The sequence below is a fragment of the Porites lutea genome, chromosome 5 (assembly GCF_958299795.1).
Source record: "Porites lutea chromosome 5, jaPorLute2.1, whole genome shotgun sequence".
NCBI classification, from domain to species: domain Eukaryota; kingdom Metazoa; phylum Cnidaria; class Anthozoa; order Scleractinia; family Poritidae; genus Porites; species Porites lutea.
Genome location: NC_133205.1, coordinates 33,116,758 through 33,134,513, shown reverse-complemented (window position 1 = coordinate 33,134,513; position 17,756 = coordinate 33,116,758). Strand labels below are relative to the sequence as shown.

General features: G+C 39.6%; 1 protein-coding gene across 3 annotated transcripts in view; it reads left to right on the top strand.

Annotated features, from left to right (window-relative positions):
- LOC140936280 (uncharacterized) overlaps positions 1 to 17,756 on the top strand; it is a 217,528-nt gene that overhangs the window by 147,667 nt on the left and 52,105 nt on the right. The window contains exon 1 of one of the 3 annotated variants that reach the window (XM_073385723.1): positions 11,664 to 12,196. The exons of 1 other annotated variant lie outside the window; for it this stretch is intronic. In XM_073385723.1, the coding sequence (XP_073241824.1) occupies positions 12,023 to 12,196 (174 nt within the window). In that variant the 5' untranslated portion in view covers positions 11,664 to 12,022. Of the gene's footprint in view, positions 1 to 11,663; positions 12,197 to 15,498; positions 15,871 to 17,756 lie in introns of those variants that run through there. One more of the 3 variants, XM_073385724.1, reaches the window with a different exon arrangement.

Here is a 17,756-nt window from a genome sequence, read left to right as displayed (position 1 = left end):
ATACGTCACCGGGCGGCTGTGTATCGATTCGACAATAGTGTGTTGGATGTTTTGACCGCAGTTTAATTGGTTCGAAAAGTTAGCGTGAACAAGCAAAACTTTTTTTTTTAAGGCCAAAGGTTTAGGGTTGGGCTTTCTGATATTTTCGAATTTAACACATTACAAAATACACAACTGAGATTTCTGCGCCGAAACCGAGACAAATGTTTGTGTCGACCACAAAGAACAAGCTTTCAAAAACTGTTTTCTGATTGTCAACTCGAGAAAACCCAACTGCACTTGTTTACCTAATACAACACAGGACCACTTTCAACATTTTTGAGCTGAGCTGCGGGTTTTTTGAAGTTCTCCTTTTTAAGCAAGCAAAACAATACCAAGCTTAGTCGGTCACATTTGAAGCAACTGAGATTCAGCTATAGTATAATGGGAAACCCAACTGGGGTTTATGGGTATGCCGGGATGGCGTGCATCGTCAATGCGAACACATTATCTCTGCTCTTCAAAAAAACTTTCAGTTCTTGATGTTTTCTTCGATACATGACCACCTCATAACGACCATAATTTTATTGCTAACAATGATTAACACATTCCTATTAGACTCTTAAGCTACGCTAAACCGAGTTTGACAAAAAAAAAATAAAACAAAAAATATATATTTCAATAAGCTTTAAGCTGCGGGCAAACACGATCTGTACAATCTGGAAGAAATTAGTTTCATGACATTGTAGGATGTAAAGTGCAGTTGAATGGCTCGCATTTCGGAAATCCAACAGTTTCCGGAATTCCTGGAAACTTTTTTGGGAAATTTCTGTACCATTTGCCGCTGTTTCCACTTTTTGGAAAGTTTTGGTTGAATGAAAAGCGGTCACTATAAAACATCGACTGCGGACTGGGGATTTCGGACCGCAGACTGGATATAAAACACGGAGTAGGTATAAAATGCGGGCTACGGACTACGATGCAATATAAATACGTGGAGGAATTTTAATGTGAATTCGAATGCGGAACCTTTTGATCTTGGAAATCGTTTCAGCTCATTCTAAAGATAGTCATGATAATAATTTATATAAGACTAAAGGGGACATTTAGACGTTCTTAGAGCTTCATCACGTAACGTAAAAGGCAGGGGTGGGAGGGGAGGGCTACTCTTGGAAATTCTTGGTAGGGGTGTGTTGCCCGGTTCTCCAAATCCTGACCCTATTTCAGACCCATTTCAGACATGGCCTCTAAAATCCATACTGGTTTTTATACTTGGCCTCTAAGAAATTATTTCATTACCATAACTTAGATCAAAACATCAACATAAAAGATTTCTTCAGTAAACCCGTGTCTTATTTTGATACCCGTTCCAAATGGATACTTTGCTCTAAAAGGGTGCAATTGATTTAGGGAGCCTCAGTGAAAACTGGTAATTGAGAATTAACTTTTTGCTGACGTTTTTCTAGGCTGTGAGTAAGCCCTTCCACAACACGATCCTTGTGGTTGGGCCGCGTGACACTGAAATATGAAAACTTCCCTCTGTTGTCTTAGTAACACAATACATCTCCAAAACTTGTTAAATAACTTATTCATACTTAATTATTTTTCAAACTTCACCGCCTGTATCGCTAAGCGTACGCTGATAAGTGATAGGCATCTGAGCGCAGCCGAGGTTTGAAATCACGGTATGCTTCCATCAATGATCCTCCGAATTCTCTGTGTTGCGTGTTGGTTGTATGCAGAATTGCAACGCTGCTGCGCTAACGACAAACTTAAGGAAGAACAAACTGCAAGGATGATAAAATGCAGTAAAACATGCGCTCATTTGGCAAAAAATCTTGTTGGAACACGACCGGTCTACGAGGTAAGAAATGCGATTTGAGGTCATTTTTCTTTCACTTGGAGAAGCTGCAAGTTCACATCCCATTACACGTTTATATTGCTGTTATATTATATTGCTCTGATCGAGACTAAGTTCCGAACTGTCATGATTGTTATGTAATTATGTAGTTGTCGAAGGTAGTTTACTTAATTAACCAATCAATCACACCGTTTATATCAGGTTACAGTTTTGTACTTAAAGGTTTAGACACGATAGAATAAATCCATTCTTCTATCCAAACGTCTGGTCTGATCTTTACATGGTGTCAGACGTGGGATCTCTCTAAAATGGATAAATTAGACCCTCCAGAGCCACTCTCTTTTGAAGAAAACGTACGAGAAAACTGGAGAAGATGGAAACAAGAGTTTGAGTTATACCTAGCAGCCACTGAGAGTGATGGAAAATCCGAAAAAGTTAAATCATCTATCCTACTCACTTGTATTGGAAAAAGGGCTCGTGAAATTTACAACACCTTCACCTTCCAGACCGAGGAAGACAAGCTGAAAGTCGGCCCGATCCTAAGCAAATTCACAGCGTACTGCAATCCTCGAAAGAACACAACCTTTCTACGTTATCAATTTTTCTCCTACAACCAACAAGATGGACAGCCTTTTGATGATTTTGTTACTGAACTGAAGAAACGTGCTGAGGAATGCGCTTTTGCCAGCCTGAAAGACTCCCTGATCACTGATAGGATTGTGTGCGGAACGACTGACAACAAACTTCGTGAGCATTACCTACGAGAAACAGATCTCAAGTTGGAGAAGGCCATTTTACTTGGTCGCGCTGCTGAGGAATCGAGAAAACATGCTGAAGAACTCAAACATGCCTCGAAACCTACTCCAGTCGATATGGTCGGCCAAGGGGCGATACCCAAGACAAACAAAGGCGCGACACCAGAGTGCTTTCCTAACTGCAAATTTTGCGGTCGTGGACATAATCGTGGAAATTGCCCAGCACACGGAAAGCTATGCAACGATTGTGGTGCTCCAAATCACTTCGTCCAATGCTGCCCTAAAAAACAACGCAGATCCAACCCTCAACAAGCACGCAACGGGCCGATTCGTGAAATCACTCGCCACCCCGACCTCAGAGAGGATGAATGGGAGACTTTTGTCGGTGCGATAACTGTGGAAAGCCTAGGGGAAGAGCAAGATGTCAACGAAACGACTCTACACTCAAACAATGCAGAAGATGAGGTACTGGAATGGTCTGTCATTTTGGAATCAAATGGAACTAACATCAACTACAAACTTGACACAGGCAGTCAAGTTAATATTCTTCCAAAAAAGGAATACACTAAACTCATCCACAATCCTAAGCTACATCCAGCAAAAGTGAAGCTCACCGCCTACAATGGCACCGACATACCAGTCGTCGGCAAGTGCATCGTCACTCTGAAGAACGGATACCAAGAGTACAAAGTTCTCTTCATTGTGGCAGAAATGGATTCTGTCCCACTCCTAGGACTGAACACTTGCAAGAAACTCAACTTCATTAACCGTGCAATGACTGTAGATTGTGAGTACTCTAGTTTAATTAATGAGTATAGCGATTGCTTTGGTGAAATAGGTAGTTTATCTAAAGTTCATCACCTAACCATAGATGGGAATTTCTCCCCTGTTAACCAAGCGCCTAGGAAAGTTCCCTTTGCCTTGCGTGAGAAATTGAAAGATGAGCTTGACCGCATGATGCGCCTCGGCAGCATAGATAAAGTTGACGGGCCCACTGATTGGGTTTGTAATCTCGTGATCGTTGAGAAACCTAATGGAAAACTGCGTGTGTGCCTTGACCCTCGAGATCTCAATCAAGCGATAAAGAGGCAACACTACCAGCTACCCACTGCCGAAGATATTCTTTCTCAAATGGCCGGCGCGAAGTACTTCTCAAAATTAGATGCGTCTTCGGGTTACTGGCAATTAAAGCTTGACGAAGAAAGTTCAAAACTGCTCGCCTTTCACACACCGTTTGGTCGCTACAAATTTAAGCGTCTTCCGTTTGGCGTTAACTGCGCATCGGAAATCTTTCAAGCCGAAGTGACAGAAATCTTAGAGGGTTTAGAGGGATGTGCAAACGCACAAGAGGACATTGTGGTCTGGGGCGACACAAAAGATAACCATGATCGGCGGCTCAAGAATGTTCTCTCAAGGATTCGCTTTTCCGGTCTTAAATTGAATAGATCGAAGTGTATTTTTGGATCTAACCAAATAACGTATCTCGGTCAACTCTTGACCTCCGAAGGCGTAAAAGCTGATCCACGGAAAGTATCAGCAATTCTCGACATGCCCGCCCCGGAGAATAAGTCCGACCTTCAGAGATTTCTCGGCATGGTCACATACCTCGGAAAATTTGTGCCCAACCTTTCAGAGGTTTCTGCTCCGCTTAGAGTATTGTTGGAAAAAGACATAGTATGGTCTTTTGATACTCCACAGCAACAGGCATTCCAAGAATTGAAATTGATAATAACCAACGCCCCGGTCCTCAAGCACTTCGACCCAAAACTGCCAATCAAGGTATCATCTGACGCGAGCAAAAGTTGTCTCGGTGCCACTCTAGAGCAAAAACATGGCGACAACTGGTATCCAGTCGCATTTGCAAGTCGATCAATGACCTCGTCGGAAACCAGCTATGCCCAAATTGAAAAGGAGATTCTCAGTTTAGTTTTTGCCTGCGAGCGTTTCAATGATTTTCTCTAGGGTCAGCGTTTCTTAGTCGAAAACGACCACAAGCCTTTGAAAGATATCTTTCAAAAACCAGTGCTCAAATCTCCTCCTCGAATTCAACGATTCCTACTTCGCTTACAGAAGTACCAGTTCACAATGAACTACATTCCCGGTAAGGACATGGTGGTCACAGACACGCTAAGTCGTGCATATCTCAGTAACACATCAACACCTGAGATTGATACCTCTGACATGACACGCTATGTTCATTTCGTAATATCGAATCTTCCGATTAGTGATGACAAGCTTCTCGAGTTTCAGCGCGAAACATCACGCGATCCTGCTTTAGAGAAACTCCGGGAGTATACAGAAAATGGATGGCCCCAGGAGAAAAAAGATGTTGATTCTCTTGTACATCCATACTACAAATATCGCGATGAAATCAGTGCTGCAAATGGTCTGCTTCTGCGAAACGAGCTCATCATCGTTCCTACTACAATGCGCCAAGAAATGCGTCCAAAAATACACGCAGGCCACCTGGGTATTGAAAAATCTAAAGTGTGAGCAAGAGAAGTTCTCTTTTGGCCAGGCATGTCAACTGAAATAACAGATATGATAGGAAATTGTAGCATCTGTTTAGAATATAGAAACAAGCAACAAAAAGAGCATTTAATCCCTCACGAAATTCCCGATCAACCCTGGATAAAAATTGGTGTTGATCTGTTTAACTTAAAGAATAAGAAGTATCTACTAGTAGTAGACTACCACTCTAAGTTTTTTGAGGTTTGCTTGTTAGCAGATACCTTAAGTTCAACTATTGTAACTAACATGAAATCAATTTTTGCACGTCAAGGAATACCAAAGATTGTAGTTTCTGACAATGGTCCACAATTTTCCTCCTATGGCTTCGCCACGTTTGCAAAGCAGTGGGACTTCAAACATGTCACGTCAAGTCCCACATATCCACAAAGCAATGGTATGGCTGAACAACCTGTGCAGACAGTCAAAAATCTCATCAAAAAAACTTTGCAAGATGGTGAAGACCCATATTTGGCGCTCCTCAATTTTCGCACATCTCCTACAGTGGATGGTGGTCCTTCACCAGCTTTCAAGCTCATGCAACGGAACCCAAGAACCTTACTACCATCTGCAAAGCCATACCGCGTCAAAGCCCCTAACTATTCATCAGCATACTACAATCAAGGTGCAAAGTCCCTACCAAGCCTAAGCGCACACGATACTGTCAGAATCCAAAACGGAACCTCATGGGCTACCAAAGGCAAAGTCATTGAACCACTTGAATATCCACCTCGGTCCTACACCGTCGAAACTGAAAGCGGACACAGACTTCGCAGGAACAGGCGTGACCTACTACGCACCAAAGAGGAGTTTACTCCATCTCCAGACATCGGCATCGCTCAGCCTTCAACAAACACATCCGTAGAACAAGATCAACACTCCACTGACCCGCACTCCACTTACGGTGAGGAGCCAGAGCCAACACCCGCTCCAATATACACACGATCCGGTCGACAAGTGATCAGACCGATCCGATTTAAGGACTTTGTATGAGCACATAGTTATACAATATTATAAACCTCATAGTCGTATACCATATATATACAACATATATTCAACTGTTATAGGAAAAGGGGGATGTCATGATTGTTATGTAATTATGTAGTTGTCAAAGGTAGTTTACTTAATTAACCAATCAATCACACCGTTTATATCAGGTTTCAGTTTTGTACTTAAAGGTTTAGACACGATAGAATAAATCCATTCTTCTATCCAAACGTCTGGTCTGATCTTTACACGAACTACCAGCGACTCACGCACGCGTTCATTGAAGGCAGTCAGTGAAACTACCGTAGACACGTCCGCTAAAATCGCTGGGATGAGTCTTTAATTATTAGATCAATGGTTGAACGAAGCTAGTGGGCAAATATGAATTCAGCTGGGATGTAGTATTGTATTCAAAACTATAGTAATCTGTCGATCGGTTTATAAAATCTCTTGTCTACGGTTGTAAACTGGTTGCACTCGGAACTCGGGTTTGCCTTTTGCGGTTGATGATTTATCTATTCATATGATAACGATGAAATAGTTTTATTCTACCTCTGCCATCCTCGAATAAAAAATCCTATTTGCGATGAAAACTGTCATAAAATGCCAGAAACTACGTCTTTCCATTTAACCTGCCCGCTGTAGAAGATAGTTATTCACGAGGAAAACTATTTACTCACTAAAATAAGCATTTTATCTCGTGCCGGATCGTTTGACTTGCTGACAGTTTACCTAGGGAAACTTTATTTTTTAAGTGTGTCCGATTTTTCCCTAAGTAACTTACCTCGAGAAAATTTTATCGTCTGGGGCTTGGATATGTCTCGAGAACAATAGAGTTTCCCTTGACAGCTACCCCATAGCGATAGCTAGAGAAAAATGAAATACCGAGGCTGCCAGCCAATAGACACTCATACCGTGAATTTCTTGATGACAGGACCGGACAAAGCCCACGCTGTGAAAGAAATGTCGTCTACGTCTTCAACCGTCTTCATCTTGCACGTTGAATTAACATAATAACAGCGAGATAGAAAGAAAACGTCTGGAGCCCATATCAGTAATGTGACCTTCCCAGAATGTTTTACCTAGGTAAAACAAAACCCGAGGTGAATTTACCGCGCCGAGATTTTGATAAATTTGTCCTAGATAAATTACGTTAAATTGGTTTTACCTAAATCTGTATTGTGACCACAGCTAATAAGGCAAAAATAGCACCCAATTACGTACAATAAACGCCAACGTAAAGGATGGTGATACAAAGAAATAAATCCTAAAACATTTCATCGAAACAACAACATAACCGGAAAACTAACTTTGTTGTTGACGAAATTTCAAGAAAGAACGCAATGACCCAATGGCCAATAGCCAACGACCACCCAGCCAAATTCTCTCTAACTCCAAAAGTCTTTCCGTTTTTAATACTTCGTTGATAACGGCTCCACGTTTATACGATTACAACTGTAGTCGTTCTACTTTTGTTTTTAGGGAACTTAAGAACCACGACGACGACTTTGTCGACGACGACCGGAAGTGAGATACCGTGCACTGCGCAAGCGCGGTCAACAAATTTCGTCGTCGTGGTGTCGTCGACAACGCCAAACGCAGTAGAATCACGTCGTCCTGCAATCCACAAGCTTCGGCAGGTATAACTCCCTGATTTTAAGCGATTTTTTAAGGGCTTTGTATTTTTTAACCTCGTAAATCCAGGTAGCCTTTCTTTTTTCTCCTAACAAGCGATGTTGATTGAAAAATTTGACTGATGAATTGTGTTTACTTCGAAGACAACACTGAGCTGTGCAGGCCGAGCGAGCGAACTCGTAAGTGACAAATTTATTTGCACGTATTAGGTCAGGCAAATCATATATCTTTAATATAGAGGAAATGAACTTCATATGGAAAACAGCTATCGCATCGGAATGTCTCTTTCTCCAAATCTAAACTATGACAGACACTCGGACTCGATCATGTCATTCAGGTTGAAAGTCGAATAACCTTCGTACGGAAAGCAGAGATTTTTCCATTCGAAAAGGTCTGACAACGCTAAAAATTCTTCATCGTCAATGAAAGTAGACGTACGGCTTATAAAATAAGATCTTGCATCGTCTTAAAAGACGCCTTTGCGAAAAAAACGTTGTTGCGAACGAACATCACAGTCTACATGTCTGTTTACATTCAGTGTCGTCGTCGTCGACCTACCGATCGACTGCATCTTAAGTTTCCTTTTTCCCGCCGAAACTGACGTTCTCGTTCCAGTCCTTTCTCAATCAACAGACGTCGTCGTCGTGAACTTAGTCGTGTTTCTTAAGTTCCCTTTTTACGTTTTCGAACAATTTTGGTTTGTATTAAACTCTATGCGACCATAACATTCCTTGCGTAGATTTATGAAATAATATTATTGCCTGCATGTTATTTTTCTTTGTTTTAGTTTGCTTTTAAAAGCTCCGACTTTCCATGAGTTTTCGTAAATAATCTATTCATAAACAGTTTTGTTGCCCTCTTAGTTGTAACGGAAATACAGTGCACACAGAATGTTCCTGTCTTCTCCAACACCTCTTTATTTCCAGTTACATTTCACTCGAGCCGTGGTTACTGAGTATCGGCTTAATTAGCTAGAAATTTCTCTAAACCAATTTTTGTACACACTGGAAGTAGATCAAGTCCGCCCTTAGCAATGAGATTAAGTAAAATAGCTTGAAGAAATACGTCACACAGTTGACCTCTGGAGACACTGAACAATATCCCGGGTAATCGTCTCCGGTTTTTCATGACGATTTTTTAGGAAAGGACACAGACAGGATATTGCGCGGACGCCATGCTCAAGGAAAAGGTTGCTCGTATTTTCTGCGTCGTGTGCCCTTGTCTTTTTACTCTCTTGCTTAATTGCTCTGTTTACTATTTGGGCAAGGACCAAGAAAGACAAATAAGACGACACTGCATGGAAAATTGTTTTCATTCTGGTGTTGAGAAATTTAGAAGAACCCTCGGAGCCAAGATAAGGAATAGAAACCGATGGACAAACGTCACCTGCTTGCAGTTGCAAATCTGATCTGTAGATACCGTACAGGATGGGTGTTCTCTTACTATTACTAGAATAAATGCATTAAAATACAACGACATTCATAATCAAATCCAGCCACCGTACTTCTCAAATGGATTTTAAATCTTAGAACTTCCGTTATAGTGCTTCAGTCACGAAACGAATACAGAATGCAATCAATCGTCAATATTGTGAAAGATGACACGCTGACCAGATATCATGACCACTGTTATCATTTACTTTATCTTCATCCTGCTTTATCACCTCCATCGTAAAAAAATCTATAGATGTGAATAATGTTGGCCATCATGATGAATTTTATGGGCAGCTGAGTCATCGTGAAAACGGGGTTCAGAGAACACAGAGTAGAAACCCGCAATTAACCAAATTGTTTAAATGGCCGACGCAAAACGTGTCTTCAAATGATAATTTTCTCCCAAATTAACACCAAAAATCTTACCTATACAGTTTACAGCGAAATTCGATGTATCGCACTGCTCATATTGCAAACTTCGAAGGAATTTTGGGTTATTCTGTTCGGTCAATTATTTTAGTGAAGGTGGGGTTAATGGAAATCACAATGTTACGTGCTTGCCCAGCTTGGCTGAGAGTGACTCTAGACTGCCAAGAATAGCAAAGGAAATCGCGATGGTGAGTGGATTTTTTGTCGAATGAAGGAGGCAGACGTTGCTTTATTCTTGCAAGATCAGAAAAATCTGCGAAGCAAACTTAACTAGCCCATTATTGCCCGAAACAGGACGATCACAAAGCAACGAACCTTGAAACGCGAAACAAACAAAACGGATCGAAATCCACCAATCACGAATCACAAACCATGAGCTTTTGAACTCGTGCGGGTAAACAAAATTTCGCAAGAGGTCCGCTAAGATGATTGACGGAACAGAAAAACCCAGTCAAAATTCAGTCAAAGCACTATTTACAATTCTTTGCGATTAAAAAACACTTACTTATAATGTAGATGAAAAAATTCATTTCATTTGAAAAAATGTATTCAAATTAAAAACAGAATAAGATAGCGTTTTCAATGTCTTGTCGATTATTTGTGAGTCCCTTTTCAACATCTAAATCCGTGTCCGAGGTTCTAAAGGGACTATTCTAGACAGTCGCGAGCCTCTTAATAGTAAAGCAAAGCTGAACGACACATTAGCCCGGATCCATGACATGTTAGTCGCAAAGCTTTCACCCTTCTTTGGGACCGTTCATTTTTTACAAGAGAGGAGAGTGGTGCTGGTGCAAAATAATGATTAACTTCCCTCACAGAGTCCTCGTCAAAGCTGGGTTGGATCTTTCTTTTCTCTTTCTTTTCTTTTCTCTCTCTACATTCTGCAGATTTCTCTATAACTAAATAATCGACTTCCTGTTTTAATATTTATTTATGTATTGCCAACCATCATACATCGTACATAATCTTGTAATTACAAAATACATATAATACACGCATATATATAGTTAAGGCAAAAAGAAACTCAGCAAGCTCTTATGAGCTTTTTTAAGGCCCCCAATGATTTCTTTACATAGTTGAAAATTAAAAAGGTGGCATAACAAGTAGCACTTTACATATTAATTAAAAGGTATCAAAGAGTATTTTTCGCTGATTGTTCATGTGGATGTAATGCTTTGATTTTCATTCCTTCAAATCATTTGGTAAACTATTGCATATTATTGCTCCTCTATACTGAAGAGAAAATTTTCCATAATTTGTTCTTTTGACACCTAGTATTATAGGAGTGTATACTATCATTTTTTTTTACGAAGTAGTTATCAAAAGTTTCAGGACGTTTGCCACAATAATGTAAGTACATGAAGTTTGCAATCAGGTAGAGATTTGTTTCATATACATTCATTATTTTTAATAACTTGAACAAAAGCTAAGAAGTTTCTCGAAAACTTGAAAAAGTCATGAGTCTTACCATTTTCTTTTGTGCTTTTTAATAGATCTTAGTCTAGTTGGATATGTGCTTGCCCAGTGAATACTACAATAGGTCAGGTGTGGATTAACCATGGTATTGCATAACTCCTTTTAAATTTGTAAGCTCTGAATTATGTCTTGCTTTTGATTAGCTATTATTCCTGCTATTTTTGATACTTTCATTGAAACATAAATGATATGAAATTTGCAACACAATTTTCATCTATGTATACCCCTAAGAATTTTATGTGATCGACTTGTTTCATATTTTGGCCTGCAATATTTACAGTTATATTTACATTCCGCAGATTTCTCTACACCTAAATCATCCACTTTCTGTTTTCAGATTTCCTTCGATTACGCATCCCTGTCACTATGTCAAAATAGTGGAAACCCTTATGTTTTTCATATCTTGAACATGTGTGACTATTTTAACCGTTGCTTTGAACAGAGTAATAATTACAAGTACTGAGTAACTCGTTTAGTCAGCTTCTTTCGTATCCTGATTGCAAATGGTGTAAGCGTGACGTTAACAGCCCGATGTACTTCCTATTTCCGCTTGGGAAAGGTAAAGGTCACTACCTCAAGTTACTTTATTGCACGTAGCGCGTATAATAATATATAGTAATAGTACTTTTATTTTTATCATCAGTTGATGAAAAATATAAAATATCAACATATGCATTACATTACATTCAATTAGGCTCGATTTCCGCCGTCTCCCGGGTCCGGTCTTTGGTCCTCCCCGAACAGCGGCTGGTAATCGAGCCTAACATTCAATGCATCTCAAATGTCGCGTCCTGTCTCGTTTTGAACCTTTTCCGCGAACGGAATCCGAGGTGACCCCAGGTCACAAGCTTTTAATTGATGGTTAACTCCTTTAGCCAGCACTTAAATTTACTGAAGTTACCACGCACTGGAAAAACCGTGCTAAATCACTGAGTACAGCTTAGGTTCGAAATCACGAGATGTTGCTATCGGCAATCTACCGAATTCTCTGTGTAGCGTGCTTGTTGTATGCAAATTTCCAACTCTGTTGCGCCACCGACGAAGTGGTCGACGAGCAAACAGCGAGAATATTTTGCATGAGAAACTGCTCTCATTTGACCAAAGATGTTTCTACAACACAACTGAGCTCTGAGGTAAGAGATCATACTGGAGAATCGAGGTTTTCTTACACTTGAAGATATATGTTTCCAGCATAGATTTTTACAACCAGGTGAAGGATAAACAATGGCCAATTTTGCATGCCGAGAGTTCACATTCCATCTCGTACGTTAAAAGACAGTTATTGAAGCTAGTGGTTTACTGCAATCGACTTTCGAACGCATTTCAACTTCAATCTTCGAAAGTTTGATTAAAGGACTTCTAGGTTGGCATTTTCGTTTACTGAAGTAAAGGTGAATATATTAAATGAATTTTCCGTGATTGTTATGTAAAGACGTTTAATCAAGCAAACGAGGTTTATTTTAATAATTATGGTAGCCAGTGCACACAATAGACTTCTAAATTCAGGTATAAAAAATTGTAAGTTAGTCTCTACAGTGTGAAAAGAGATGAATGCGCCAAAAAATTCTGCTAGTGTCTTTTTGTCCCATTTCGAATTCGATTACCGTACACTTTAATTAAAGCTCAACCTTTTATTTATTGCTGACAAACTGTCAAGATGTTTATAAATTCGTCACCGGGCGGATATTAAACACTTTTGTATCGATTCGACAATAGAATGACTTTACTGAACCGGTGAAATAGATATTAGACTACTAAGCAGTGTTGCACTTTAATATGCATTTTATTACTTTGTTAACTCGTAGCATTCTTGTTGACATAATTGTTAGATACTGTCAAAATCACTCTTTAATTATGGTAGCGTTGGATGTTTTGACCGCAGTTTAACTGGTTCGAAAAGTTAGCGTGAACGAGTAAAACGTTGTTTTTTTTAAGGCCAAAGGTTTAGGGTTGGGCTTTCTGATATTTTCGAATTGAACACATCACAAAACAGACAAAATACACAACTGAAATTTCTGCGCCGAAACCAAGACAAATGTTTGTGTCGACCACAAACAACAAGCTTTCAAAAACTGTTTTCTGATTGTCAACTCGAGAAAACCCAGCAGCACTTGTTTACCTAGTAAACACAGGGCCACTTTCAACATTTTTGAGCTGAGCTGCGGGTTTCTGAAGTCCCCCTTTTAAGCAAGAAAATAATGCCAGGCTTAGTCGGTCACATTTGAAGCAACTGAGATTCAGCTGTAGTATAATGGGAAACCCAACTGGGGTTTATGGGTATGGGATGGCGTGCATCGTCAATGCGAACACATTATCTCTGCTCTTCAAAAAAACGTTCAGTTCTTGATGCTTTCTTCGATACATGACCACCTCATAACGACCATAATTTTATGGCTAAAAATGATTAACACATTCCTATGAGACTCTTAAGCTACGCTAAACCGAGTTTGAGAGAAAAACAAAAGAAAACAAAAAAAAATATTATAATAAGCTTTAAGCTACGGCTAAACACGATCTGTACAATCTGGTAGAAATTAGTTTCATAACATTGTAGGAGGTAAACTGCAGTTGAGTGTTCTTTCAATTTATGCTCTACTTCTAGCGTGATTTCTTGTAAATCTGATTTTTCATAACGTTAGCAGGTCGTGGCTCGGCGGTTACCAGGACTTAGCTCTGTTTTTGCCAACTTTTTTTTTTCATTATCTTTAATTCCAGTCTTGAGTAATGATTATCCACTTCCTTAAAAATTACTCGAACGCTGCTGTCCGACAATCTACTCGTATGATTTTACAAATAAAGTTTTGACGGTGCAATGGTAATACATTGGATAACATGCACCCTTTAGTAATGGGATCACGTACATAAACCAGTTACGCAGCTGCCTCCTGAGGAGATTAATAATCGGTATGTTTTCAGATCGTCGCCGGTTTGTCTAAATCAATCGTGATTTCTGTAATCCACAAGACGTGTGTTATCAGTTGTAGTCACGGTTGTTAGTTTTGTCTGGAAATAGAATGCTTTGATTTACATACCGACAAATCGCTAAGGAAGTGCAGAATTGGATCGACTGTCTACCCCAGGAAGGGGAGGGGGGAGGGGGGGGGGGACTTCCTATAATGGACTATATACGTGGTGGCTGCGCCCAAAAAGGATACTTTTTCCAGGCTTCAGGCATGTTTCACTTGTTGAAATATATGAAAGGATTGGGAAATCTATCATTTCGGTCCTTAGAGAGGCCCAAAAGGACTAACAGACTCATCTTATGACCGAGAAACAGTCGAGTAAACGTTCTGGCCTTATGATTTATTCATATTTTAAAGACAGTGCATTTGCAAATTAAAGCTTAAAGGTGTGCAAAGTTGTAAACTAGGTTTATGAATGGGGTAACAACACTCAACAGAAGTTATAAGAAAAGGAGGACCTTTTTCGTCAGAAAAAATACTTAAAAGTGTAAGTGGTTGGACCTCGGGGAGGAGCCTCCCCGTATAAAACTTTGTTGATTGCCCCCCCTCCCCTCCTGGGCCATCAAAGGGCAATAAATTGATATTGCCGATTAAAACATTGCTCCAAGCACACTTCTCCAAACTGGTAAGGCCAAACGAATGTGAATAATCAACTTCTGCTAAGTTTGTAGTAAATGTGTCTCGTGAAGTCATCGGGGATGTTATAAAATCAATCAGATCACGCAAACCAATCGCGCTTGAGAACTATATTTCTTGAGGCGGTTATTTATGATCGATCGTGACAATGTGCCTTACGTTCAAAAACGAGCAAATGTAGTTGGTACATGGAATTTTTACCACACATAGTGTCGGTTTCAAAGGTGTCAGTCTTAGAGACAATTGATTATAAGTCTTGAAACAGATCAGGGACTGACTCTAGGTACCCTTTTTAGTGAGGTGTTCGTCTTATAGATCGAGGTGTTACTTATGAGAGAGATAATTGCAGTGGCAATAGATTTTCACCTCATAAGATGATCATAAACTGAATTTACAACGGTGTAAAGTAGTCTGTTAAAAAAGGAAAGCTGATAGAATTGCCTCACATTTCACCCGCTGGACGACTCGTTAAATTACGCATAACAATTTCGAAATATCACTCGTGGTATTTATGCCAAATATAACTACAAATCATGCTATAACCTATACTAAAACGAAGCCATCAAATGCAATTTAACCCTAAAATCAACTGGGAACAACTAAACAACTGAATAAATTAATCAACAAATACAAAATGAAGACGTGGAGGAATTGTAATGTGATTTCGAATTCGGAGACCTCATGATCTAGTGTTTCAAGTTATTCCAAATATAGTCATGATACTATGAGACGAGAGGAACATAAGAAGCCTCCTACGCAGAGGTTCTTAGCGTTTCCTCACGCTTTCGTCATCGGCAAGGAGCTTGCGACAAAGCCCTTGTTATGATCAATATGTTTGCGTAGGAGGCTAAATGTTCAGTTAGCCTACACTAAATCCGTGCCTGTCTCACATACGTCTTAGCTTAATTGTTGCCCTCTTGACTGACTTATTCATACTTGATTATTTTTTAAAACACACACGCTATCGCTAAGCGTGCTTGTCAGTGATAATCAACTGAGTGAAGCTAATCAAAGCTCAGGTTTGAAATCACGGTATGTTTCCATTGGTGATCTACCGAATTCTCTGTGTTGCGTGTTGGTTGTGTGCAGGATTGCAACTTTGCTGCGCTATCTACAAACTTAAGGAAGAGCAAACTGCGAGGATAAATTGTACGAGGACATGCGCTCATTTGACCAAAGATCTTGTAAGAACACAACTCAGCTACGAGGTAAGGAATACAATTCGAGATCACTTTCTCTTTCACTTGGATGAGCTGCAAGTTCACATGCCAGACGTCATTCCATTGTGCGTTTATAATGCTTTTATATTATATTACGTTAATTGAAAAACAGAGCTGCGGACTACATGTAACTGCAAGTGGCAGTCTGTGAAAAGTTTCGGAGACACTTTTGTTAATCGCGGGGCTGAGTCTTCAATTAGTTCTGTGCATTAATAATTGAACTAAGTTAGGGTGGATTCAATTGCAACATACGCGTATAGCTGTAGCATTTTTAGTGTTTTTAAGCCTAAAAACAATGAAAAATTCCAGCGGCTAAATATATACGTGTGTGTTGCATATGATTTGGCAAATGCATGAAGATAATTGATGATTTAACTGGGATATATTATTGTATTTAAAACTAATCTGTGAAGCGGTTCAGTTATAAGATCTTTTATATACGCGCCCTTAACGGTTGTAAACCCGGTGCACTCAGAACTCGATTTGCTTACTTCGGGTCTTTGCTTTAAAATCTATTCCTTCTATTAAAAGAGTTGATGTGTGTCTGACAAACTGACAACTTTGTGATAAAATCCATCATGCGGCGGATATTGGACATTCATGCATAATGTACTGTTTGCGGTTTTAAGAGTTGCATTATTGATGATTTATCTATTGATATGATAATTGCAATTTAATATCTGACTTTGCCATCCTCGAGTAAAATCTTATTCTCGCTAAAAACTGTCATAAGTCTTTCCTTTTACCCTGCCCGCTGTCAAGGATAGTTATTCACATGGAAAACTATAACTCCGTAAAATAAGCATTTTATTTTGTGCCGGATCGTTTGAATAACAGTTTGCATGGAAATGAATCAGCATGAAGAACAATGAGACAAAAATACATGTAACACCCAAAAGGTTTTGTAGGTCACGTTTGAGACTGCCCAGATTCATGAAATAATATTATTACTTGTATGTTATGTTTTTCCTTTGTTTTAACTTGGCTTTGAAACTCTGTTCCGACTTTTCATGATTCTTCGTAAATAGATTAGATGTAACGCAAATACAGTACGCATAGAAGGTTCCTGTTTTCTCCAATACCTTCTCTTTATTTCCAGTCACGTTTCACTCTAGTCTTGATTACTAAGTATTGGCTTAATTCCTTAGAAATTTCTCGAAGCCAATTCTTTTGCACACTGGACGTAATTCGAGTCCGCCGTAAGCAATGCGGTTAAGTAAAATAGCTGGAAGAAATACGTCACACAGCTGACCTCTGGTTACTCCGGTTTTTCATCACTACTTATTTGGGAATTTAAGGTGACTCGACCCAGTTTTTTTGGGGGGGTACCATCCTACTTTGAAGCTCTCTGGTATCCTCACCTTTACTTTTATCGTAAGTCTAACACATAGAATGGATAACATATAGATCAATCTACAATATAACATAAAATTTTTGGCGATCGGAGTAAATGTCACGTGGTTATAATGCCACGCCCCTTTGAGGTCTGAGTCGAAAATCTGCTGTTGTCGGCATTTTTTCGTGAAAATCTCTCGGCTACACATAGTGCGCATTAGTGCCTTGCGCTGAACAGAGTTTCACCAAAATCGCAAAGACCCAATTCGAGAAATTCAGCGGTTTCCAAATTTAGGTCATAATTTATGCGAAAATGATAAGCAAACTTTACACGGATTATATCTAATAAACTATGAGATTCATCTCTGTATTTTGGGCATCGTTATAACAGATGGGTCCTTGCAAATCCGCAAAACAATTTAGAGCCTTGTAAATGCGCGCGATTTCGAGCAAAGCAAACATATAGAAATTATAGTTTTCGCAATTTGTCGACGTTTGTCAGCGTTTAAGAGTCAATCTCACGAAAAAAGCATTTTCTT